General features: G+C 44.2%; 1 protein-coding gene across 2 annotated transcripts in view; it reads right to left on the bottom strand.

The window, feature by feature from the left end:
• ARHGEF38 (Rho guanine nucleotide exchange factor 38) overlaps positions 1 to 25,138 on the bottom strand; it is a 59,171-nt gene that overhangs the window by 27,969 nt on the left and 6,064 nt on the right. For both annotated transcript variants that reach the window (XM_081209343.1, XM_081209342.1), the window contains exons 2-5: positions 18,651 to 18,841; positions 9,405 to 9,528; positions 2,929 to 3,076; positions 787 to 804 (exon numbers count right to left, since the gene is read on the bottom strand). In XM_081209343.1, coding sequence (XP_081065469.1) covers positions 787 to 804; positions 2,929 to 3,076; positions 9,405 to 9,528; positions 18,651 to 18,841 — 481 coding nt within the window. The remainder of the gene's footprint in view (positions 1 to 786; positions 805 to 2,928; positions 3,077 to 9,404; positions 9,529 to 18,650; positions 18,842 to 25,138) is intronic.

Here is a 25,138-nt window from a genome sequence, read left to right on the forward strand (position 1 = left end):
CAGTCAGATATCAATCTGGCAGCATAACATATCCCCCCCCCCCTGAGATGACAGCCTGATGAAGACTGCACAAAAGCTATTCCATTACTTTAAATTCAGCTAAAAATAACCCTGTCAACTGCCCCCTTGCTCCTTTGCATCTTGCTCAATGGCACAAATAGCATGGCTAAGAGGAAGAGAACAGCAGTCTCTGCTTTTGTAGAATTCCAGCTGGAAAACTGGAATTTCAGGGGGAATGACTGAGACACGTGAAGCAGCAAAGCCACAGCTCAAGTCCTCTTGTCCCAATGGTCTTCAGCCCTTCCCAACCAGTGGTTTGTGGAACTGCAGATTTATTTATGTATTTGAATTTTTATTCTCTGCAGTTTCATAAAATATATCAAAGTGGTTTACAACATAAAATACAATAAAATCCACCTATAAATGCCTCCTTTAAAAAAAACCAGTCAAATTATTTTGAATGTAATTCTTGTTTTTATGCTTTGTTCTGGTACTACTTAGGCTCACCTTCATTTTGAAGGGGGAAAGTGGGATGTAATTTATGAATGAATGAATGAATCATACCAATTTCCCAAACATGTTGCAAGTGCTGTTGGATTCCCACTCACATTAGCCCCAGTCAGCATCTCCTGATACGTACCTAGGTCAGCAGAATCTGAAGGACCATAGGTTCCTCACCCCTGCTGTCCCTCACCCACCTCCCTAGAGATGTTTAGGACTACAACTCCCATCAGCTGGCAAGGTAAAAATGTAATAATAATAACAAAAAAGAAATATGGTACATACCCTTCTTCATATATCTTTCTGCCAAGAGAGAGAGAGAAAGAAAGAAAGAGAGAAACAGAAGGATCTATTAACAGTCTGATCTTCATTATATTGATTTAAATGGCCAAGTCCACATGTAATGCTAAAACATTGTCTTTACAAGGATACAGTGCAGTAAGCCTTGATTCCTGAACTCCCCCTTCCAACGCAAAGAGGAGACTGAAAGCTTCATTTCTGTTATAGATTAATCATAGTTTAGGGTAACATCCGTACTCTAAACTGTGGTTAATGTTAACTATGGGTTGTTGTTTTTTAACAAGCCAGATTCTTAAACCATACTTTAAAAAGCTAAACTGATTCAACCAATCATAGTTAACATTAACCACAGTTAGGGTTCAGGTGACATGGCCAACAGTATAAGCTAAAATTAAAAGCTTTCAAACTCTTCCTTGTAGCCATGCAGCAGGAGGAGGGAGAAGCAAGCGAACCGGATGCTTGCCTAGGCCTATTGTTGCAACACTAAACTATGGCTAGCTGTTATGTCCAAACCATACCAGTGGGAGTTACTTTTGAGTAGACAAGTTTAGGATTTGGGAGCAAACAGTGTTAACTTCAAGGAATACTTAAATCAACTGCATTATTGGACTTCAATCACTACCAAAATACCATAATAAGGCAACCTGCTAATAAGGCTTTTTGTGTTTTTGTTGTTGTTTAGTCGTTTAGTCGTGTCCGACTCTTCGTGACCCCATGGACCAGAGCACACCAGGTACTCCTGTCTTCCACTGCCTCCCACAGTTTGGTCAGACTCATGTTAGTAGCTTCGAGAACACTGTCCAACCATCTCGTCCTCTGTCGTCCCCTTCTCCTTGTGCCCTCCATCTTTCCCAGCATCAGGGTCTTTTCCAGGGAGTCTTCTCTTCTCATGAGGTGGCCAAAGTATTGGAGCCTCAGCTTCAGGATCTGTCCTTCCAGTGAGCACTCAGGGCTGATTTCCTTAAGAATGGATAGGTTTGATCTTCTTGCAGTCCATGGGACTCTCAAGAGTCTACTCCAGCACCATAATTCAAATGCATCAATTATTTGGTGATCAGCCTGCTTTATGGTCCAGCTCTCACTTCCGTACATCACTACTGGGAAAACCATGGCTTTAACTATACGGACCTTTGTTGGTAAGGTTTTTTAAAGGTAAAGGTAAAGGTACCCCTGCCCGTATGGGCCAGTCGTGTCCGACTCTAGGGTTGTGCGCCCATCTCACTTAAGAGGCCGGGGGCCAGCGCTGTCCGGAGACACTTCCAGGTCACGTGGCCAGTGTGACGAAGCTGCTCTGGTGAGCCAGCACCAGCGCAGCACACGGAAACGCCGTTTACCTTCCCGCTATAAAGCGGTACCTATTTATCTACTTGCACTTAGGGGTGCTTTCGAATTGCTAGGTGGGCAGGAGCTGGGACTGAACGACGGGAGCTCACCCCGCCGCGGGGATTCGAACCACCGACCATGCGATCGGCAAGCCCTAGGCACTGAGGTTTTACCCACAGCGCCACCCGACTCTTACATATGTCCTAAATCAGTCTTCCCCAATCTGGTGCAGCTCTGAGGTTTTGGACTGCCTGGTCAGGTATTACGGGAGTTGTAGTCTAAAGCATCTGGGAAGGCTTTTCTAGACTCTCTGGGGTGTTACACACAAGCCAAAAAGTTCCAATAAATCTGATCTTACAGCTTCCTGAAAAAGCAGTTTGTAACGGGAAGGGGCATAATGAAAAGGCTTGGGGGGGCAGCAAAGACAAGCCCCAATATACTTATGCACAATTTTACAAAATGAGGGTTAAGGATTTTATTATGGTGATAATTTAATTTAGACACAGATGTGCTCAGTGCATTAAAAGGATGGAATGCTTCAGTTTAAGATGGTGCTTCCCTGAAGCAACCTATTTTTTTAAAAAAAGCCTGTTTTGGTGGCATCTTGGATATTCTTTCCATTTGGGATCCCTCTAATAACAGTGAAATATATTCATATTTCCAGGAAAGGGGCATAAGTGTATGTTCCTAGTAAATGCCATAAAACTCTGGATTTATAGGAGATATTTTGTTTTATATCCATTTAAGCTCTCCCATGACAAGCAGTGAGCAAGAGATGGAAACACCCATTTGAAAAGTTCTTACTTTAAGGACAGCAGGCAGTCACGTATATGCTGCTTCAGTTCTTCGTCTTTTTCGTAGGATTCCAGCAGGACGTGTGCATCATCGTGCTGGTAACAGTAGATTTTATACGTGTCTTCTAGTAGGTCTTTCATCTGCAAAAACACTTGCCCTGTTAAAGTGTAAACAAAAAAGCCAAGAAGATGAAAAAAAAGCACAACGTCAGACAATTTAAGGTCTGCTTCAAATATGTGAACCTGCCAGGCCTTGATGGAAGATCTGCTCTCTGTCCCATCTACTCACGAGTAAATTCCAGTACAAGAGACAGGGACTTCTCGGTGGTGTCACCAAGAATGTTGCATATGAATACCTTCCTGGGTAAGATCAGCTGGTTTTCTCTCTTTGCTCCATTATCTAAACATTTTAAAACCCAAAGCAGCTTTCAATGTGCATTTTAACTCTTCTAATGTTATCTGCTATATGCTGGGACCTTTAAGATGGCCAGTGGTCTGACCCAACATTCTTACGTTGCCAAGAATGGTGGAAGTTGTAGTATCTCTCTCTCTCTCTCTCTCTCTCTCTCTCTATATATATATATAGATATACGTGCACTGATGATAGTCATTGTTTGGATGGGGAGCTTTTATCCATTTCTGCAGTCATACAATCAATCAATCAATCAATCAATCAATCAATCAATCAATCAGTAGCTGAATTGGGTTCCACACAGTCACAAAAATGAAGTCACAAGCCAGTCACAAGTCAGTCCCATAAAAAGAAGAAGAAGTCACAGTCAAAAAATTAAAAAGCCACACCAACAAAAACACAAAAAATAGCAAAAACAAAAGCTCCTCCATGTTGTGTGGGTGCTCAGGACTCAATAGCCTATAGACTCAACAGGAAGCCTCTGATTAGCAGCAGGGGACTCAATTTACAAATGGAACACACTCAACAGGAAGCAGAACATGTTTTGCTTCCAAGGCAAAGCTCACAGACTGGAACACCTACTTCCGGGTTTGAAGCGTTCCATTTCCAAGTTGTTCATAAACTAAGCTGTTCTAAAACCAAGGTACCATAGTATTTTGTTTCCCACAGTGGCCAATCAGTTGCCCATGGGAAGCCCAAAAGCAGGGCATGAGGGTAACAGCCCCAAAATGGCATTCAGAGACATCCTGTCTCCGATTCTGGAGGTAGCAGATGCAGCCATCACGACTAGCAGCCCTTGGCTATATTTGCAGTCAAAAATATTTGTTTTATTTTTATTGTCTTTGTTTAAGACATTGATATCCTGCTTAATCATTATCAATTCTAAGCTCTAAAAGCAAAAACAAAAAGGAAACCACACAGAAAATGAAGCAATAAAAACTCATCATAAAACTGAAGTCTACCTTAAAATGCCTGCTGGAACAAAGGAAGTATTAGTCATGCATCTGAAGTTCAGCGAGCATGGTGCCTGTCAAATCTCAACTGGCAGGGAGTTCCACAGGCTTGAGTCGGCTGCACCGAATGCTCAGCTTCTAGTATTTATGAGCCATGCAGCTAAGCCATGGCGGGAACCACCAACAGACACTTAAAGATTTATATCTCTTCCCTTCCCGACAATAACCGAACATTTGGAAACTTTTCATACTGCATTTCCATCTTTGCATATTATAGGGAAGTACAAAAGAGGAAGCGTAAGGGAATTGTGCTTCCTTTTTCCACTGCTGAGATAACGTGTGCTTTTTATCCTGCCCTTCAACACCTGACACACAGAACACACCTGCTGAACTTCTGCATGCAAGACTGCTCTTAAAGTCATAGAAGCAAGACGGAAGAAAGGAAGAAGAAAGGGGGAGAAGGCAGCCCTGTTCTTCGGCTGTAAGAGAAAACAGCAAACAAAACGAAACTATTTACCATTTAAGCATATGACATAATTAAGAGTAAAGGTAAGGTGAGGTAAAGGTAAAGGACCCCTGGATGGTTAAGCCCAGTAAAAGGGGACTATGGGGTGCGGCGCTCATCTCACTTTTCAGGCCGAGGGAGCCAACGTTTGTCCACAGACAGCTTTCCAGGTCATATGGCCAGCAGGACTAAACCGCTTCTGGCAGAACGGAACACCGTGACAGAAGCCAGAGCGCACGGAAATGAAGTTTACCTTCCCGCCGCAGCGGTACCTTCTTATCTACTTGCACTGGTATGCTTTCAAACTGCTAGGTTGGCAGGAGCTGGGACAGAGCAACGGGAGCTCACTCCGTTGTAGGGATTCGAACCACTGACCTTCTAATCAGCAAGCCCAAGAGGCTCAATGGCATGGACCACAGCCCCACCCTTATCCTATTAAGAGTAAGGCCCATTAGATATATGATGCAGATGCCAGTTGGTTTCTACAGTGGGTATGAAATTGTTATAACTGTTTTTTTAATATCCAAATGTTTATATCTTATTATGAATTAAATTGTTGCATGCATGTTTCATTGTGGACGTTCTTGTTGTCCTTATTCTTTATTGTGGAAACATCTCAAGATCTGTCATAGAAAGTGATTCATAAATGAGAGAGAGAGAGAGAGAGAGAGAGAGATGCTGAACTATAACAGAACAAAACACGGCCTCATCTGGTATGTCAGCTGCTTTAAAGGCTTGCAAATAACATTACTTTCGTCTAAGAAGGAGTGCATCCCTATTGTACATTTCTTTAGGCTTCTGGCTAATTCCAGCCATCCTCTGACTTTCTTTTGTGCCTAATGACTGCGATGAATGGCAGATACCATGGAGGGGGGGAGGGGGATGAATTCAACCGACAAGAGGTTAAATGTGCAGCTTTCATTAAAGACAGTGTGCGTCCACAATCTGGCTAAATGGGGCCATGTCCTTTATATTTCAGATATACAAAGAGAGAGCTCTCTACCACTCACATCATTTGCTTTCCTCTTTTAAGCAACAACAACATACCAGGCTCTCCTAGTAAGATCACGCTTGGATGTTGCAGAAACCTGAAGGTTGCTTCAAACAGCAATTCTTTAAAGCGCCTCCAGACTGTATGTATTTTGGAGGAGGGATTCAAGAACTTTAGCTTTGTGCATTTATTTATTTTATTGACTGCCTTTGTGCCCACCTTTCCAGCCTAGTCTACCTCAGAGGGCTTTGTGAGGATAAAATGGGGGAGGGGGAGCTCATTTGAAGTGGATTTTGCTCTAGTGAAACAAATCTACTTAACAAAACACGCACAGAGAGAAACTTTTCATGGTTTGGAAAGTGATGGGGAAATAAACTGAAAAGTATGGGATGAAGGAATGATTAACAGGAAAAGGTGTAAACATCCTGCAAACAAATCTGGGTGACTGCAGGATGAGTGTTCATAAACAAACTAAACTGGACAGTTAAGTCCAGTCAAATTCGATGATGGGGTGCAGCTCTCATCTCCGCTTTCAGGCCAAGGGTGCTGGTGTTTGTCCGCAGGCAGCTTTCCAGGTCATGTGGCCAGCATGACTAAACCGCTTCTGGTGCAATGGGACACTGTGACAGAAGCCAGAGCCCAAAAAAGTGTCATTTACCTTCCCGCCGCAGTGGTACCTATTTATCTACTTGCACTGGTGTGCTTTCAAACTGCTAGGTTGGCAGGAGCTGGGACAGAGCAACAGGAGCTCACCCCATTGCATGGATTCAAACCACCAACCTCGGCAAGCTCAAGAGGCTCAGTGATTTAGACCACAGCACCACCTGCATCCCTAAACAAACGGGAAGGAATGCTCAGTAAAGACTGGACATCATCTAATCACCATTTAAGCTTTGCACAAGGAATATCAAAATGAATGCTCAATACACAGGTCATCTGTAGGAGCATTTACTGTCTAATGGCATATTGCTGGGCACGGATTTCCCCTCTCTTGCTGTCCAAACTACAGTTAACCCCAGCCAGACTGACCAATGGTCTGGGATAATGGGAGTTGTAGTCTAGCAACATCTGGAGGACCTCAAGGTTCCCCATTCCTGCAGCAGGGGAAAGAACATAGGATTTAACAATCCTGCATTAAAAACAAGAGCACCTCCTTGCCCTTGGAAAGTTAACCTGCTTCTAGCTAACTCACTGCCATGCTGGTTTCCTATGTACAAGGAACTTTTAAAAATGGGGAATTCCCCAATTGCATTCTGGAGTTAAACCAGGATGGATGGCTGTAGCAACTGTGGGAGAGAAATGCACTACTACACAGGGGCACTCCTCCCTGCCCCCCACATCTCTGCTTAGCACAACCCATGCTGGGGGGTGGAGGAGGGTGGACAGCTGGAAAGGGAAAGGCCCTCATTTCTCCCCTCTTCATAGCCACTTTCCCTGAAAAAACTTCCAAGGTAGGGTATTCAACTTGATGAAACTACACAAATAAAAAAAGAGGGGTGCAGGAAGCATTTGAAAATAAGCAAAAAAATAATAATTTAGGTAGCCAACATGTTCTGTTAAGACAAAAACAATCTAAAAGTAATATCTTTCTTAGGAACCACTTCAAAGATCACTTCAAAGAAGTTAACAGACTTTCAAGTCCATCGAAACTCTGAATCAGGCTGGAGGTTAAGCTGAAGAAACAAAAGGGGAAGCAAGGAGGAGAGAAAGCAGTTGTTGGGCAAGGTGAAAATGACCTGGTCTTTAAATAGAAGGCGGGTGGATGGCGGGGAGATGTTACTCATTAACCTTAGGGTGCCCTTGATATAAATCGGGGTGGAAGACCTTTCTCAGCCCAAGGGCCACTTTCCCTTGTAGAAGGCTTGGCTGGAAGCAACTGGAATGACAAAGACTAATTTATTCATACATCCCTTCTAACCTCCATCTCTAGGCAAGAAGGAAGCATGTCTGAGTTCAAAGACACAGTCAAGGCAAAAGCAGTCAAGGAGGGTGCAAAGCAGGGCAAGAGAGGGGTCTGGATGGGGAAGGGGAGCAGCCTGGGGAGAGGAAGAGAGGCCTGGAGGGAGGGATGCAGTCAGCACCCAAGCAGAAGGTTGGTTCCCCATCCATCTGGAAACAGAAGACTAGGTGAGGCACAGCTCCATGATCCATTTGACTCTAGTACTATTCAGCTCCAGGATCCATTTGACTCTAGTACTATTCGGACACATGTGGGTTAAAAACTTGCATTATATCAGGTGGGGACAATCTGTAGCCCTCCAAGTGTTGTTGGACCACAGGTCTCATCATCCCTGATCACTGGCTAAATGGCCTTGCCCCAGTATACCTGAAGGAGCATCTCCACCCCCATCATTCTGCCTGGACACTGAGGTCCTTCTGGCAGTTCCCTCACTGAGAGAAGCCAAGTTACAGGGAACCAGGCAGAGGGCCTTCTTGGTAGCGGCACCCGCCCTGCGGAACACCCTCCCATCAGATGTCAAAGAGAAGAAGAACTACCAGACTTTTAGAAAACAACTGAAGGCAGCCCTGTTTAGGGAAGCTTTTAATGTTTAATATACCACTGTATTTTAATACTTTGTTGGGTGGGGTATAAATAATAAATTATTATTATTATTATTATTATTATTATTATTATTATTATTATTATTATTATTATTATTATTATTACCAGACAGAGGGCCTTCTTGGTAGTGGTGATCCCCCTGTGGAACGTCCTGCCTTCAGATATCAGGGAGACAAAGAACCGCACAACTTTTAGAAGACATCTGAAGGCGGCCCTGTTTTGGGAAGATTTTCATGTTTGATGTTTTATCGTGTTTTTAATATTCTGTTGTGGTTTTCCCAGCCAGATGGGCAGAGTATACATTTAGTATTTCTTCTTCTTCTTCTTCTTCTTCTTCTTCTTCTTCTTCTTCTTCTTCCTCTTCCTCTTCCTCTTCCTCTTCCTCTTCCTCTTCTTCTTCATGATGAGAGATGGCACCTAGCAACATCTAGAGCAGAGCTTTCCAAACCGCGTGTCATGACATACAAATGTGTTAGCTGCAGTGTGTAGGTGTGTTGTGCGAACGCTTCCTGCTCTCCTTCCAGGGCTGGAAAGGGGTTAGTTTAACCTCTGGTTTGCTAGCAAAACTGAATTCGGTAAAGCTAAAGGGACCCCTGACCATTAGGTCCAGTCGTGACTGACTCTGGGGTTGCAGCGCTCATCTCGCTTTATTGGCCGAGGGAGCCGGCTGAGTCGCAAAATGATGTATGTCAAAAAAGTATGCCACCAACATGAAAAGTTTGGAAAGCTCTGACCTAGAGACTTGCAGGTTCCCTATCTCTACTTTATATGTTGTCAGCAAAAAGACATTCCAGTTAAGAGACGACCAACGAACGTCGTCTTTTATTCCCCATGTCTTTAGCATGTAGAATCGTTACTTTCCACACCGCATGAATCCACAGCTGGCCTCATGATTATGGGCCTGCTTTTGCTGAACGCTAATTGTTTCTTTTTTTATCCTCCAGTTATTTATTGAAAGAAATGGCAGCTTGGGAAAAAGCACGGGCTGGGGAAATGCGCGTTTTATTGCATTATCATTATTCTGTGCAGCTTCGAAGAGCTCACAGAAGACAGCAAACATACCGATTACTTGCTTGGCCGGCTCCACGTCCGCCGTTGCTTCTTCCAGTGATGACAGCAGCCTGGTTGAGATCTGATGGACGGATTCAATGTTGCTAAATAAGCCGTCCACATCGAGCCTAGCAATCTGGTGAAACACAAATGTTGGACAGCAACAGTCAGGGGGGGAAATAGTAAGGGGATGCTGTTTATTGCAGACCTTCCCCTGCTATGCCGTTTTTGCCGTTAGATGCAGTTTCAGCAAAGCCTTCTTATTAATCCTCTCATGTGGAACAATAGCTTGCATGGGCAACATTGGTTGTTTTTCTTCAATTAATACATTTCGGGCTGACACAGTTCATTGATTAAATACACAGTTATTTGAGATATTCCTTTGGGGATGCCTTGCGAAAGGAAATATTGGAATATATGTTGGATCCAGAGCAGACCTACTGAAATCAATGATACTTAAGTCCATCATAGAATTGTAAGGGACACTGAGGGTCATCTAGTCTAACCCCCAGCAATACAGGAATCCTGCCCACAGCTGTTCCTGGGTGGGCTTGAACTACCAACCTTCTGGCTAATAGCCAGACACGCTAACCCATCACACCACAGGATATGGGATGATTATTGTTCAAATGTTTGCCAAAGATGTAAAGATGGTAAAACCCAACTTGGTGACAATTGGGGAGCAGGAGAAGGAATTATACACTTGATTTATTTTATTACTTAAAGGCAATCTCCCTTAAAAAGGTAAAGGTAAAGGACCCCTGACAGTTAAGTCCAGTTGCTGATGACTCTGGGGTTGTGTTGCTTATCTCGCTTTACAGGCTGAGGGAGCCGGCATTTGTCGACACACAGTTTTTCTGGGTACTGTGGCCAGCATGACTGAGCCGCTTCTGGTGCAACAGAACACCAAAACCAGAGCAGCGCATGGAAACGCCGTTTACCTTCCTGCTGGAGTGGTACCTATTTATTTACTTGCACTTTTTGGTGTGCTTTCGAACTGCTAGGTTGGCAGGAACTGGGACCGAGCAACAGGAGCTCACCCTGTCTCAGGGTTTCGAAGCGCTGACCTTCTGATCTGCAAGCCCAAGAGGCTCAATGGTTTAGACCATGGTGCCACCCACATCCCTAGAATCTCCCTTAAAGGTAAAGGTAAAGGGACTCCTGACCATTAGCTCCAGTCGTGGCTGACTCTGGGGTTGTGGCGCTCATCTCACTTTATTGGCCGAGGGAGCCGGCGTAGAGCTTCTGGGTCATGTGGTCAGCATGACTAAGCCGCTTCTGGTGAAGCAGAGCAGCACACGGAAACGCCATTCACCTTCCTGCCGGAGCGGTACCTATTTATCTACTTGCACTTTGATGTGCTTTCAAACTGCTAGGTTGGCAGGAGCAGGGACCGAGCAACGGGAGCTCACCCCATTGCGGGGATTCAAACCGCCGACCTTCTGATCGGCAAGTCCTAGGCTCTCTGGTTTAACCCACAGTGCCACCCGCGTCCCTAGAATCTCCCTTAGAAACACACAAAACAAAGCAATGGTGCAAGTGCAAAATTAAAGACATATAATGAGAAAAATCACAAAAATCTATAAAGAGATTGCCAACGTGGTCAGCAGCATGGTCAATGGTCAGGGATGATGGGAGCTATAACATCTGGAGAGCATCCCACTTTGCGGGCCCTTCTGTAAGTTAAATCAGAAATCTAATGAAGCTAAACCTAAATAGGTACAAATTTGACAGGTGTTGGAATATTTAGGACAGGTAACAGAAAGCCCTTCTGCACACAGCACATGTTAAACTATGGAACTTGTTCCCACATGAGGCAGTGATGGCTGCCACCCTAGATGGCTTTAAAAGAATACTGGACAACCAAAAATAATAATTATTATTGAGATTTCGAGGAATAAAAGAAAATCATGATGAGAATATCAAAGAAGTAATAATAAAAGCCCTAGCATCCTGGTTGGAAATTCAGGAAGAGGACATCTCTATTTTCATGGACAGAGATATCCAAATTCATATGGCAGTATAAAAAACCAAGAATTAAACACAAACTTCTAATAGATAAAAAAAGAGAGGTGGACTAGCGCTACCTGACCTAATTTTATATTATGACGCTGTCTGTCTAAATTGGCTAAAAGAGTGGATTGTATTAAAGATGGTGATTTGTTAGATCTAGAAGGATTTAATCATCGTTATGGTTGGCATGCATATTTAGCTTATGAAAAAGGGAAAGTACATAGGGGATTTATGAATCATGTCATAAGGAAATCATTATATAAAACTTGGACAAAATATAAGGATCTCCTAGAACCGAAAACTCCATGGTGGGCATCACTTCTAAAAGCAATTACAATAAAAAAGAAAAATATAGAATTAGAATGGGCCACATACAAAGATCTGATTAATGAAAAAGACAATAAATTGGTAATTAAAGATAATGAGGAAATTAAACCACACCTTAAGGGTTGGATCCAATACCATCAACTGCACGAAGTGTTCAGGACAGATAAGAAAAATAGTTTCTCAAACAAACCTTCATTATTAGAAAAAGTGTTATTACAAAACAAAAGCAAGGTAATATCAAAAATGTATGATACATTATTGGAGTGGGAGATCAAAGACGAACAGGTCAAGGAGGTAATGATCAAGTGGGCTTTAGATATTGGGGAAACCATTCACTTAACAGCATGGGAAGAACTATGGAGAAAGAACTGGCAATTTACAGCCTGTAAAGTATTGAGGGGAAACCTAATCAAGGCGTTTTATAGATGGTGCTTAACACCTACCAAAATAGCTAAAATGTATAAGACAAAAACAAATCTGTGCTGGAGGTGTGGAAAAACAGAGGGGACACTAATACATGCTTGGTGGACCTGTGAAAAAAATCAAAAGCTTCTGGAACACAGTATATGATGAGCTTAAAAAAATGTTTAAGTATAACTTTAGGAAAAATACAGAAGCTTTTCTACTAGGGATAATGGACACAGGTATAGCAAGAGTAGATCAGAAAATATTCCTCTATGCCACAGGAGCAGCAAGGATCCCAACTGCTAAAAACTGGAAAAAAGAAACTGTGCCAACAAAAAAGGAATGGCAAGACAAACTGTTAGAGTATATTGAACTGGCTAGATTAACAGATGCAGTTAGAGATCACACTAGACAAGTGTTTCAAAAAGCATGGGGAAAATGCAGAGAATACTTCACAAAACAGTGCCCTAAAATACATACCTGGACTTGTTTCGATTAATGTCTGCAGGAGACTTTGTGGATATCTAACTTATAATTAGAAAAATCTTAATAATTATTCATAAAGGAAACAGTTTATAAGAAGTAAATAAGGAGGCCAGATACAGGATAAAGGAAGTCTTTTATCTGGTTGTTTGTATTGTTGTATGTTAGGCTCACTGTACGTCATGTTCACATTTAATGAGGGTGGATTTGTGTATTGGGGGTGGGGGTTGTGTTATGTAAAAAAAAATAAAAAATAAGTAAAATAAATAAAAGAGAACTGGACAAATTCATGGCGGAAGAGAGGGGCTATTGATGGCTGCCATCTATGATGGCCATTCTCTGCCTCCATGGCTGGAGGCAGCAAAGCTTCTGAATACCAGTTGCTAGAAACCACAGGAACATGGAGTGTGCATTGTGCTGAAATCCTGTTTGTAGGTTTCTCACTGGCCTCCGGTGGGTCTCTGTAAGACCAGGCCTGATCCAGCATGCTTCTCTGATGCTCTCAGTTGCTGCCCATCAAAAACAGTTCCTTTGGAATCATTCGAAAACAACAATCCAGCTCTCCTTTGCCCCCATCGGTTTTTGCCTTTTAAGATGAAGGGAGAATGACTCAGCCTGCAAAAATCGTGGAGCATACAGCAAGGAGCAATGCATGACGCTAACAATAGTGTTGATTTTGGCAGATAGGTGAGCACCTTCAAACATGCCTGCCCATTAGTATTCATTAGTAACAGAACTGTGTATTTACCCAGCCGCTTTCAGAATACAGCCCTAAAGAATCAAATTGCACGTTGTAGTAATGGGAACAATCATACACCACAGTAATTGCCAGTGGGAGTAATGTTTGATTACAGAGCCCAGGAACATTTTCAGTGCATAAGAAACTTCAAAGCAGTCTCAGCTAAATTCTGTTCTTCATTCAAGAATAACAGATTTCCTGAGATTTGTCCTGAGAAGAATAAGTCGGTAGCCACTTTATTAAAAAGAAACGAACAGAGCGTACAACTGTCAAATTGTAGGTTTGGCCGTAGTCCCTCTAACAGCACAATCCCATGCTGTGTGTAGGAAGTTAATTCAGAAATAAATACCACTGAATTCAATGGGTCTTACTCCCATTGGGATGTCAATTCCAATGTTATGATTATTTTAAAGCCATCCACGGGAATTCCATAGTTTAACTAAGGGCTGGATGAAGAAGGACTTCCTTTTACATGTTTAGTTGGGTGCACAAGATCTCTTAATTTCAGTTAAGGGCCAACATATTACTTCTGCACTGACCCAGAGACAGAAAGAAAAGTCAGCATGTTAGGTGTCGGTGTTTTAAATAGAGCTTTCTCTGATCAGCAAAAATATGTTTCAAAGTTATACTGGACCGACACCCCCTCCCCAAAAAAGTTGTGTTAAGGAAGAGGTGTTCTTGTAACATGACACAGTTGTGGATGCTCTGTGCCAAGGCTTCAAGGTGGGCTATGATATAAGAGTGCAATTGTGGTGCAGATCATTGACAAGTTGCAATTTGTCCATCACTCCTGCTGTATTCCAGCAGGTGAAAACAGCTCCTGCCCGCAGAGCATGCTGGGATTCCTAACAGGGTTTTGCCTTGATAGCTCTGGGAAAACAACAGCATGTTGCCATCTAAATGGTAGCTAGACAGCTTTGAAGCCCCTGCTGAACAACAGAGCGGCGGAGGAAAATCTGCATGGAGAGATATAATTGTAGTAAGCACTTCCATTAGCTTCGCTGTCTAAACCACAGTCCCTCGGGACTTGTTCTGCTTCTCGGCAAAGTATTTTCCCACAGTTGCTGTCCACAGAGCCGTGGTGACTTTATCTGAACGGTGCAGTGCTTTAGAAAGAATGTTGCTGAAGGATCGCATTGTCCGCAAAACTGGTAGGACCAGCTAGGGCGTGAAGAAGGAACTTGATGGTTGGTGGGCTTTCGGGGATCTGCTCAAGACTCCAGAGACATGGGGAAAGCATAACAGTGATAGTCCATTGCCTCCCCTCACCTCTGGCCTACAAATGTTTGCAGGCTGGGCCTGGGATGGGGTCTGGGATAGAGCCAGTGTGGTGTAGTGGTTAAGAGCAGTAGTCCCCGCTCCTCCACCTGTGGCTGCTGGGTGACCTTGGGCTAGTCACACTTCTCCGAAGTCTCTCAGCCCCGCTCACCTCACAGAGTGTTTAATAATAATAATAAATTTTATTTATATCCCGCCCTCCCCAGCCGAAGCTGGGCTCAGGGCGGCTAACAACAATCAAAATAATCCAACATTCTAAAAACATTATAAAATTAATTAAAATCAAATTGATGGCAACCATTAAGCAAAACTCTGTGCAGATTGCCAGAGGAGGGGGTCAGGCTGCGCCCTGACCAAAGGCCTGGTGGAACAGCTATGTCTTGCAGGCCCTGTGGAAAGATGTCAGGTCCCACAGGGCCCTAGTCTCTTGTGACAGAGCGTTCCACCAGATTGGAGCCACGGCCGAGAAAGCCCTGGCTCTAGTTGAGGCCAGCTTAACCTCTCTGTGGCCTGGGATCTTCAGGATGTTTTTATTTGCAGAACGTAAATTTCTCTGTGGGGCATACCAGGAGAGGCGGTCCCGTAGGTACGAGGGTCCTAGGCCGTATAGGGCTTTAAAGGTTAAAACCAGCACCTTAAACCTGATCCTGTACTCCACCGGGAGCCAGTGCAGCTGGTATAGTACCGGCTGAATATGATCTCGCAGCGAAGACCCCATAAGGAGTCTCGCCGCGGCATTCTGCACTCGCTGGAGTTTCTGGGTCAGTCTCAAGGGCAGCCCCACGTAGAGTGAGTTGCAATAATCCAGTCTGGAGGTGACCGTCGCATGGATCACAGTGGCTAGGTCAGGGCGAGAGAGATAAGGAGCCAACTGCTTAGCTTGGCGGAGATGAAAAAATGCCGCCTTTGTTATAGCTGTAATCTGCGCCTCCATAGAGAGGGAGGTATCGAAGATTACACCCAAACTCTTAACGGACGATGCTGGCACTAATTGCACCCCCACAAGAGATGGGAGTTGCCCCCTCAATCCCATATCGCCCCGTCCCAGCCAGAGGACCTCTGTCTTCAAAGGATTTAACTTCAACCGGCTCCCACGTAACCATCCAGCCACAGCTTCCAGACATCTGGTCAGTGTGTCTGGGGCCGAGTCAGGATGGCCATCCATCAACAGATAGAGTTGGGTGTCATTGGCATACTGATGGCAACCCAGCCCAGAACTCCGGACAAGCTGGGCGAGGGGGCGCATAAAGATGTTAAAAAGCATCGGGGAGAGAATCACACCCTGAGGCACTCCACACACCAAGGAGTGGCGCGATGACAATTCCCCCCAAGCGCCACCCTCTGTCCCCGACCAGAGAGAAACGAGCGCAGCCATTGAAGGACTGTGCCCTGGATCCCCACGTCGGCAAGGCGGTGGTCCAGGAGTTCGTGATCGACCATGTCGAAGGCTGCTGACAGGTCTAGGAGAATCAGCAGCCCCGACCCGCCTCGATCCAGCTGCCTGCGGAGATCATCTGTTAGGGCGACCAGAGCTGTCTCGGTCCCATGACCAGCGCGGAAGCCGGACTGGAATGGATCGAGAGCCGATGTTTCATCCAGAAACCTACCAAGCTGTTCAGCAACCGCTCTCTCAATCACCTTACCCAGGAATGGAAGATTCGAAACCAGGTGGTAATTGGATAGATCTAAGGGATCTAATGATGTTTGCTTTAAGAGCGGATGCACCACTGCCTCCTTCAGTTCCCCTGGGAATATCCCGGTGCCAAGGGACAAATTGATAATATCACCCAGGGGGGCCCGCACCTCATCTGGACACGCTCTAATCAGCCAAGACGGGCACGGGTCAAGAGGATAGGTGGTGGGCTTTCCAGCTCGGAGGAGTCTGTCCACATCGGCTGGGGATATCCGGTCAAAGTGGTCCAATACTGGACCCGAGGACAGTCGAGGGGCCTCCAGTTCCTTTATTGTATCCAAATTGGCAAGGAGGTCATGGCAGAGCAACAGGACCTTCTCCGCAAAAAAGCTCGTAAATGCCTCACAGCTGTGTGTCAAATTGTTATTTGTTTGTTGTGGGGGAGTGTATGTTGTGGGGGAGGAAGGGAAAGGAGAATGTTAGCTGCTTTGAGACTCCTTCGGGTAGTGATAAAGTGGGATATCAAATCAAAACTCCTCCTCCTCCTCCTCTTCTAGTTTAGGTCTTCCTTGGCCTTCCCTTCAAGCCCAGAGGTGGGAGATCAGGACTCTTTCCACATCACAGCCTCTCCTCAGCCCTTCAAGAGCCCTGCTTCTCACTCTCCTTGAGTGCTCTTGCCTAGCAATGACGTGTCCTTGGACTCTGGGTCATGCCCCTTGCTTGCTTGGACTGAGGGCAGAAAGGGGTCTGTCTGTGTGTATGTAGAAACTAACTAGCCTGCTGTACAACCATATAACGTACACGTTCTTCTCCTTCTCCTTTTGCTTCTGGCCCATGGGGGCCTGGAAGGGAATGCTTTCCTTTGGCTGAAAATGGCCTCCCACTTCTGCTTTACTACCTGTCTGTCATGACACTACCCGTCATGAGCCAGGGGTCAGCTTCACCTACTGAACAGCAGCCTGAAGGGGATGAAGTCGGAGCGACTCCACCTGCAGCTGATGAGCCTTCACAGAAGAAGAGGCACTGATGAGAACCAGCTGGCTCTGGGCTTCTTAAACGGAGCTTTCGGCAGTAGTCAGATGCCGGGAACAATGCCTATGGTTCCCAGCCCTACCTTGGTCTCCATCTTGACCCTTGGCTCTGTGATCATCTGGATGCCTGACCTCTGGGCTGTCAGGCTTTATATGTGGATTCTGCTCTCAGGCAAGTGTTCCTCAGAGGCTCCTAACCTGTGCTTGCTCAGCAATGGAATTCAGTCAAGGCTGCAACACTACCTTTGAGCACATACCATGGTTTTCACTCCAGACAGTGAATGACTACCCCTTTCTAGGTACCACTGCCCCTAACTCACCTGTCCACCATCCATTCAAACTTGACTCTGCCTTGGTTGCTCATAGCCAAAAGAAGGAAGTATCCTAACCCTCAGAAGGTGTCTAATCCAGAAAAAGCGAGAAAAATCCTAAGGATGTCAGGTAGTTCAGGTAGGATGTGTCTATGATATGGCAGATCTGCCAACACATCTGAAGACAGCAGATTCACCAAAAAATTCAGCCCAGCAGATCTTTTACAAATGCCCCCCTTTGAAAGCAGAGTGATGGGAAGATTAGCTACAGCAACTCTGATTCAGGTCTCTCTCAGGGGAATGCATTTAGGAGGTCCACAGCTGACATGCTCCATTTCAGAGCCCAGCACTGGCTAGAGCCAACCGAAGCATCACTGGCAAGAGCTCTCCACCCATCAAGATCTCCACAATTGTAGAGTGCCCCCATAGCAAAACAACAACAACAATGAGGAATACGTCCACCATATCTAGGGGGACCCATATCTGGGGGGACCCAGAGGTGGAAAACCTGTGGTCCCCCAGATGTTGCTGGACTACAATTCCCATCATCGCTGACGATTAACCATGCTTTCTGGGACTGATGGGAGCTGGAGTCCCACACCATCTGGAGGACCAAGCGTCTTATGCCAGTAGGGTGAGATTTCTCTCTTGGTTCATCTGTCTCGGAGTACGCTAGATGATGAATACACATTTATATATGAAACATATTTGTTACCCACCCTCCACAAAAAACACACCCCTGGGGAATAAAATTGCAAAATTCAATACCTATATAGCAAACAGTTAAAACTGCAATCAACCAATAAAAACATTTATATAAATAAATAACCATTGCACTGTCCCAAAATCCTGGTATTAAGCATATTTCAGGTAACATAAAATAAAAAATACAAATAGGTCAGAGGAACATGGACAAAAACAAAGGAAATTCTTAATGTGAATTCAGTCGCTATTCATTGTTGAGTAGAGTAACACTGAATCTTTATCAGAAACCTGTCCCTGCCAAAACACAGCTGTGATAACCCAGGATTTCCTTACCTGCCTTCCTCTCAATGGTTCAACCACTATTCTGATGCACAGTTCCAGATCATTGAGATAGTCTTTTTCGGTCTGCACCATTTCTGTAATTATCTTGTGCCTTCTAGCCATCAGACGCCTGTTCAGCTGTTCTTCACTTTCCAGGGGTGAGCCAACTGGCCCCAAGGACCCTGCTTGTGGTGCCATTTTTTCTGTAAGAAAAATATCAGTAAGGGCTAGCAACTTTTGCTGCTTTCAAACAAACCAAGGTGAAGTTCAGTCGTAGTTTGTCATAAGCAAAAGCTTATGAACTTCTCACAGCCGTGCCAAATGAAAGTACGAGGAAGCATAAGAGCCTGAGGATCACCTCGGCCTGTTTCCAACACAGTAAACCATGGCTTGGCTTGCCTTTCAAATGCAGCCACTCACATCATTTTGATATACAGTGGTACCTCGGGTTACATACGCTTCAGGTTACATACACTTCAGGCTACAAACTCCACTAACCCAGAAATAATGCTTCAGGTTAAGAACTTTACTTCAGGATAAGAAAAGAAATCTTGCTCTGGCGGTGCGGCAGCAGCAGGAGGCCCCATTAGCTAAAGTGGTGCTTCAGGTTAAGAACAGTTTCAGGTTAAGAACGGACCTCCGGAATGAATTAAGTACTTAACCTGAGGTACCACTGTATATGAGAGTGGTAGGAAGGATGCCCACCTTTTCTATAGGGTTTTGTTTTGTTGATTAAGGTAAAGGACCCCTGACCATTAGGTTCAATCGTGGCCGACTCTGGGGTTGCGGCGCTCATCTTGCTTTATTGGCCAAGGGAGCTGGCATACAGCTTCCGGGTCATGTGGCCAGCATGACCAAGCCGCTTCTGGCGAACCAGAGCAGCGCACGGCAACGCCGTTTACCTTCCCGCTGGAGCGGCATCTATTTATCTACTTGCACTTTGACATGCTTTCGAACTGCTAGGTTGGCAGGAGCAGGGACCGAGCAACGGTTTATTTGTTTATGTACTCATTAGTCACATTTCTAGATCATCCTTCCTCCCTAGGCAGCCCAGGGCAATCCACAACAAAATATAAACATGCATACAACAATAACTTTTTAAAATACCTTTGTAAAACTCAGAACAATGAGAACACACCAATCAGCAGTCATTTTTGTCCCCCATAAGAGACCATCCTTTTTTTCAATCCCCTGTGTTTTACAGATAATGTGATTTGTTTTCTAACTAGCTCAGTGGAGGGCTTCTACGTTCCAAGTCAAGAGCTTGCACATCCTACTCTTGATTTGATAGTAATGGCATGGAAGTTGGAGTAATGTACCCAAAAGCACGTATTCCAAGCACCAGACACCCTTCTCTCTGAATTAGACATTTGCATCCACAGCAGGGTGGATGTGGGGGAAGGGAAGCCTTGCTTTTGGCTCCTTGCCATTACGCAATACAATAGGAGCTCGGTGGTTTGATTGTCCTTGGTGGTGTCGGGTTACATGCCTGCAAGGCTCTCCCCGAGGGGATGACATTGCCAAATAAGCTACCTGTGTCCTTTGCAAACAAAAAAAAAAGTATATTGGAAAAATTAGAATAATAAAAACAATAGTAAAAAGCAAACCATTTCCCATGTCATGCAAGGTAAATCTCTGCACTTACCTCCACAGGTGTAATGGGGTGTGTGTGTGATTCTCTGAGTGAGAGAGTGGCAGGAGAATGTGTGTGTGTGTTTGCAAAGCCCTTGGCAAGCTGTGCAGCTCTAAACTCTGCAGCAACTCTCTGTGCATCAGCTTGCAAGAGGTGTGTTGGGGGCAGTATTGGGACAGGCTGAGGGAGGGTCTGCCGCCAGGAGTGTGGATATTCCAGTCTTTCCACTGCATGGATTCTTCCATTCAAGAATTTAAATAAGCCCTTTTAAGTGTGCAAACTTTCAGAAAGCACACCCAGCTGTGCTACATGCCACTTAAAAAGACACACACACACACATGGCCATTATTTGAATATTTCCTTTGGGGGGGGGGAGAGAATGGAACCACTTGGTTTGCCAAAGCTTACTGGCTTATGTGCTTGCCAGCTGAAAGATTGCCGTTTGGTGCCTTGGAGCCATGCCACATTTAGTCTTTTGTAGCCACACAGCCAACCCCCATGTTGCCTCACCCCACGACTACTTGGAATTCTGGGAAGGCAGAGGAGCAATGATGCTGGACCAAAGCATGAGAACATAAGAAGATGTGCCAGTCCAATGGCCCATTTAGTCCAGCATCCAGGCCAGCAGGCCAAACATGACCCACCAGGGATAAAATTTGGCCCACAAAGCTGCCCCCCCCAAATTATGCCATCAGGTGTGTGGCAGATAGGGTTGTGGCTGCCAGTGCCACAGTGGGGCTGGCAGCAGGGTCAGGGAGTTGTCAGGGGTCAGATCGGCCAGAATGACCTTGGTAGCATGTTAGGTAAGGGTGCTGAGAGTTGCTAGCAGACCCCTATTACCCTTATGTAAAGGTAAAAGGTAAAGGGACCCCTGACCATTAGGTCCAGTCGTGGACAACTCTGGGGTTGCGACACTCATTTCGCTTTACTGGCCAAGGGAGTCAGCGTACAGCTTCCAGGTCATGTGGCCAGCATGACTAAGCCACTTCTGGCGAACCAGAGCAGCACATGGAAACGCCATTTACCTTCCCGCCGGAGTGGTACCTATTTATCTACTTGCACTTCGTGCTTTTGAACTGCTAGGTTGGCAGGAGCAGGGACCGAGCAACAGGTGCTCACCCCATCGCGGGGATTTGAACTGCCGACCTTCTGATTGGCAAGTCCTAGGCTCTGTGGTTTAACTCACAGCACCACCCGCGTCCCCCTATTCCCCTTACAGAGCTACAATTCTCAGAGTAGTTTAACTGTCAATTTGCTATTCCCACTGAACTCTGGGAATTCTGGCTCAGTGAGTGGAATAGGAGTATCCTTAACAACTCTCAGTACTCTTATCAAACTACATTTCCCATGAAGCTTTGGGAGAAGCATTTACAGCGGTATGATACTGATTCATAGCGTAGATGCTCGGCATAAAGAAGTTCTAAAAATACGTGTGTATCTAGCTTTCCAGAGTATTTGAACAGAGGAAACATTATAGTCTCTGTGACCTTGCATGAACTGCCACCAAATTTGAGAGTGCTCTGATACTATCAGGTCCAGTGACAGATTATTGATTAGGTAATCCAAACTCCAGACACTGGTTTTTGTTTTCCAATGAATTTATTTTTTATTTTTTATTTTTTTTTTGGCAATAGATATGAAAGAGGCATCCCTTCCAGGAAATATCTGGTTTCAATTTCCTGACCATAGAGTCTTTTAATTGCTAACCGAGTGCTCTCTGGAGTGTTGAAAGAGCTCAATGAAAGAAAGAAAAATTGCTCATATGAAATAATATCCTCACGGTGAATTGTTTTTCTGGTGGATTCAGGTGACCATTTTCTCTTCTCACTGGGTGATAATTTCTGAAGTCAATGCATAAAAGGATCCCTGTATGGATTCTGCAATAGTCATTTCTGAAAGTTACAGGGGTGGAATTTGGGGTGGGATGGGTTTGCAGCATCACCAAAGAATAGTGGTCACAGAATTTATTTATTAAATTTATATCCTGCCCTTCATCCAAGGAGCTCTTTTCACCTGTGTCGAAAGAATTCTATTGGCCATGGGTTAGCTCAATCGGTAGAGCATGAGACTCTTAATGTCAAGGTTGTGGGTTCAATCCCCATGTTGGGCAAAAAGATTCCTGCATTGCAGGGGGTTGGACTATGCGTATGACCCTTGTGTTCCTTTCCAACAATGCTATGATTCCACCAGTTTGTTACTGAGCCTGCTTGGAAATTCTGCTTCCTCTTTCGGGGGGCAAGAAATCAGTAGTCACTGTAACCTCAGTTAAATTTACCTTTTTTTATCCAAAAGAACAATGCTGTGTCTTGTTAATAAAGAGTTCAATATGAAAAGGGAAGAAATAAAGGCCCATAGAACATATTTTTTACCTACCTGCTGGTCCCTCCTGCCCTATGTAATTATAGCCTCAACATTATAGGCTGTTGTATTCCTATTTGTAACTTGATTCTATTGAGGAAAAAGGGCTATATATACACATGCAGCAGGACATCAATAATGGAAACAAATCCATTGAAGAGAAAGTGCGACTGACCTGCATGGGCAACCTCCAGAGTTAAAGGAAATTCGGCAACCAGTAAGAAAGAATCAGCATCCATAAGGGCTGAGAGATGGGGGAAAAGGCCCTGCCCTATACAAACTTTAGCTTAGGAAAGAAAGTCACTGCCTTGATGGGTTGCATATACCCCACCTCCCACAGACCCGTGTTATTTTTTCCCTAACCTCTGTAGTGCACTGCCAGCTTGAAGATGGTAATTATCCACTTAAATTACACTAACCTGTCAAAGTTAGTAGAAAAGGGGGGAAGTTTGAGATGTGTCCAACAGCAGCATTGGTAAACCACTGAAAGAGATTTCAGAAACATTCTTGGAGGACCAACTTTCTAAATTTTAATAAGGAATATTTCACAGATAACAACACCACTTTTCAGAGATGCATGGATGGAGGAGGAGATGCAGTACAAAGAATGATGGGGATCCAGAACAAGTTTTTATCATTTGTAGAACCTGAGATGAGGCAAAATATACAAGCACTATTTGTCTTATTTTTCTGGTGAGAAGCTAGCCTGTTTCCCCCCATCCCCCAGTGTTTTACTTATCTGCCAGTCCACCTCTTCCTTCTGTTTTTTTTTAAATATTTTTATTGCATTTTTTTCCAGATATAGACAGAAAACAGAAAAAAAAGAAGAAGAAGAAAAAAAAAGTATAAAAGAAGAAAAAGAAAAATCATAACCCTTCAACAGCTTGTTCCAACATTCCATCGAACTTCCCCACATCTCCCGCACAATGCATTCTTAATAATAAATTTATCAGCAAATTGTAACCTTGTTTCATGTGTTTCTTTGTTACTTCCAATTGCAGTTCAAGTTTAAATCCCTTATTGTCCAATTACTCTAAAAACAAAAAGTATTATCCTTTTTAACATTTAAACTTTGATCCCTTCAATATTGTTTTCCAATTTCATAAATATTACACTCTCATTGCTGGGGCTAGCATTTCAAATTATGCGTCATTTTATAAATCATATAACTTATAAAGTTTTTGCAAATAATTCTTAAATTTTTTCCAGTCCTCCTCCATTGCTTCTTCTCCCAAGTCTCGGATTCTGGCAGTCATTTCGGCCAACTCCATATAGTCAATCAGTTGCGTTTGCCACTCTTCCAGCGTGGGTAAATCTTGAGTCTTCCAATATTTGGCGATCAAAATTCTTGCTGCAGTGGTAGCATACATAAAAAACGTTCTATCCTTCTTTAAAACCTTTTGGCCGACAATACCCAAGAGAAAGGCTTCCGGTTTTTTAGGGAAGGTGTACTTAAACACCTTTTTTAACTCGTTGTAGATCATTTCCCAGAAGGCCTTCACTCTTGGACAGGTCCACCAAAGGTGAAAGAATGTTCCTTCAGCCTCCTTGCACTTCCAACATTTATTATCAGACATATGGTATATCTTAGCAAGCTTGACTGGGGTCATGTACCACCTGTATACCATTTTCATGATGTTTTCTTTCAAGGCATTACATGCCGTAAATTTCATACCGGTGGTCCATAACCTTTCCCAGTCTTCAGACATGATATTGTAACCAATGTCTTGAGCCCACTTTATCATGGCTGATTTCACTGTCTCATCCTGAGTATTCCACTTAAGCAGCAAGTTATACATTCTCGATAAAACCTTGGTCTTTGGTTCTAATAACTCTGTCTCAAGCTTCGATTTTTCCACCTGGAATCCTATTTTTTTATCCAACTTAACAACCTCGTTAATTTGGGCATAATGAAACCAATCTTGCACCTTTTCTTTTAAGTTTTCAAAGCTCCGCAACCTCCAATTGTCACCAACTTTTTCTATTAGTTCCCAATATTTCGGCCAACCGGCCTCCATACTGTGTTTTTTCCTCGCCTTAGCCTCCACTGGTGATAACCACCTCGGAGTCTTACTTTCAAGTAAGTCTTTGTATTTCAGCCAGACCATAAAAATTGCTTTCCTGACAATATGGTTTTTGAACATTCCATGTGCTTTTGCCTTGCCGTACCACAGATACGCATGCCATCCTAACGAATTGTTAAAGCCTTCCAGGTCTAGGACATCTGTATTCTCTAATAAAAACCAATCTTTCAACCAGCAGAAGGCTGCCGCCTCATAATATAACCTTAAGTCTGGCAGGGCAAATCCCCCTCTTTCTTTTGCATCAGTTAGTATTTTAAACTTTATTCGGGGCTTTTTGCCCTGCCAGACAAACTTTGAAATGTCCCTCTGCCACTTTCGAAAACATTCCACTCTGTCCACGACCTGCAAGGTTTGAAATAAAAACAACATTTTTGGCAAAACATTCATCTTAACAGCAGCAATTCGGCCCAGCAAGGAAAGCTTCA

This window comes from Podarcis bocagei (genome assembly GCF_964188305.1).
Source record: "Podarcis bocagei genome assembly, chromosome: 9".
In the NCBI taxonomy this organism is placed as follows: domain Eukaryota; kingdom Metazoa; phylum Chordata; class Lepidosauria; order Squamata; family Lacertidae; genus Podarcis; species Podarcis bocagei.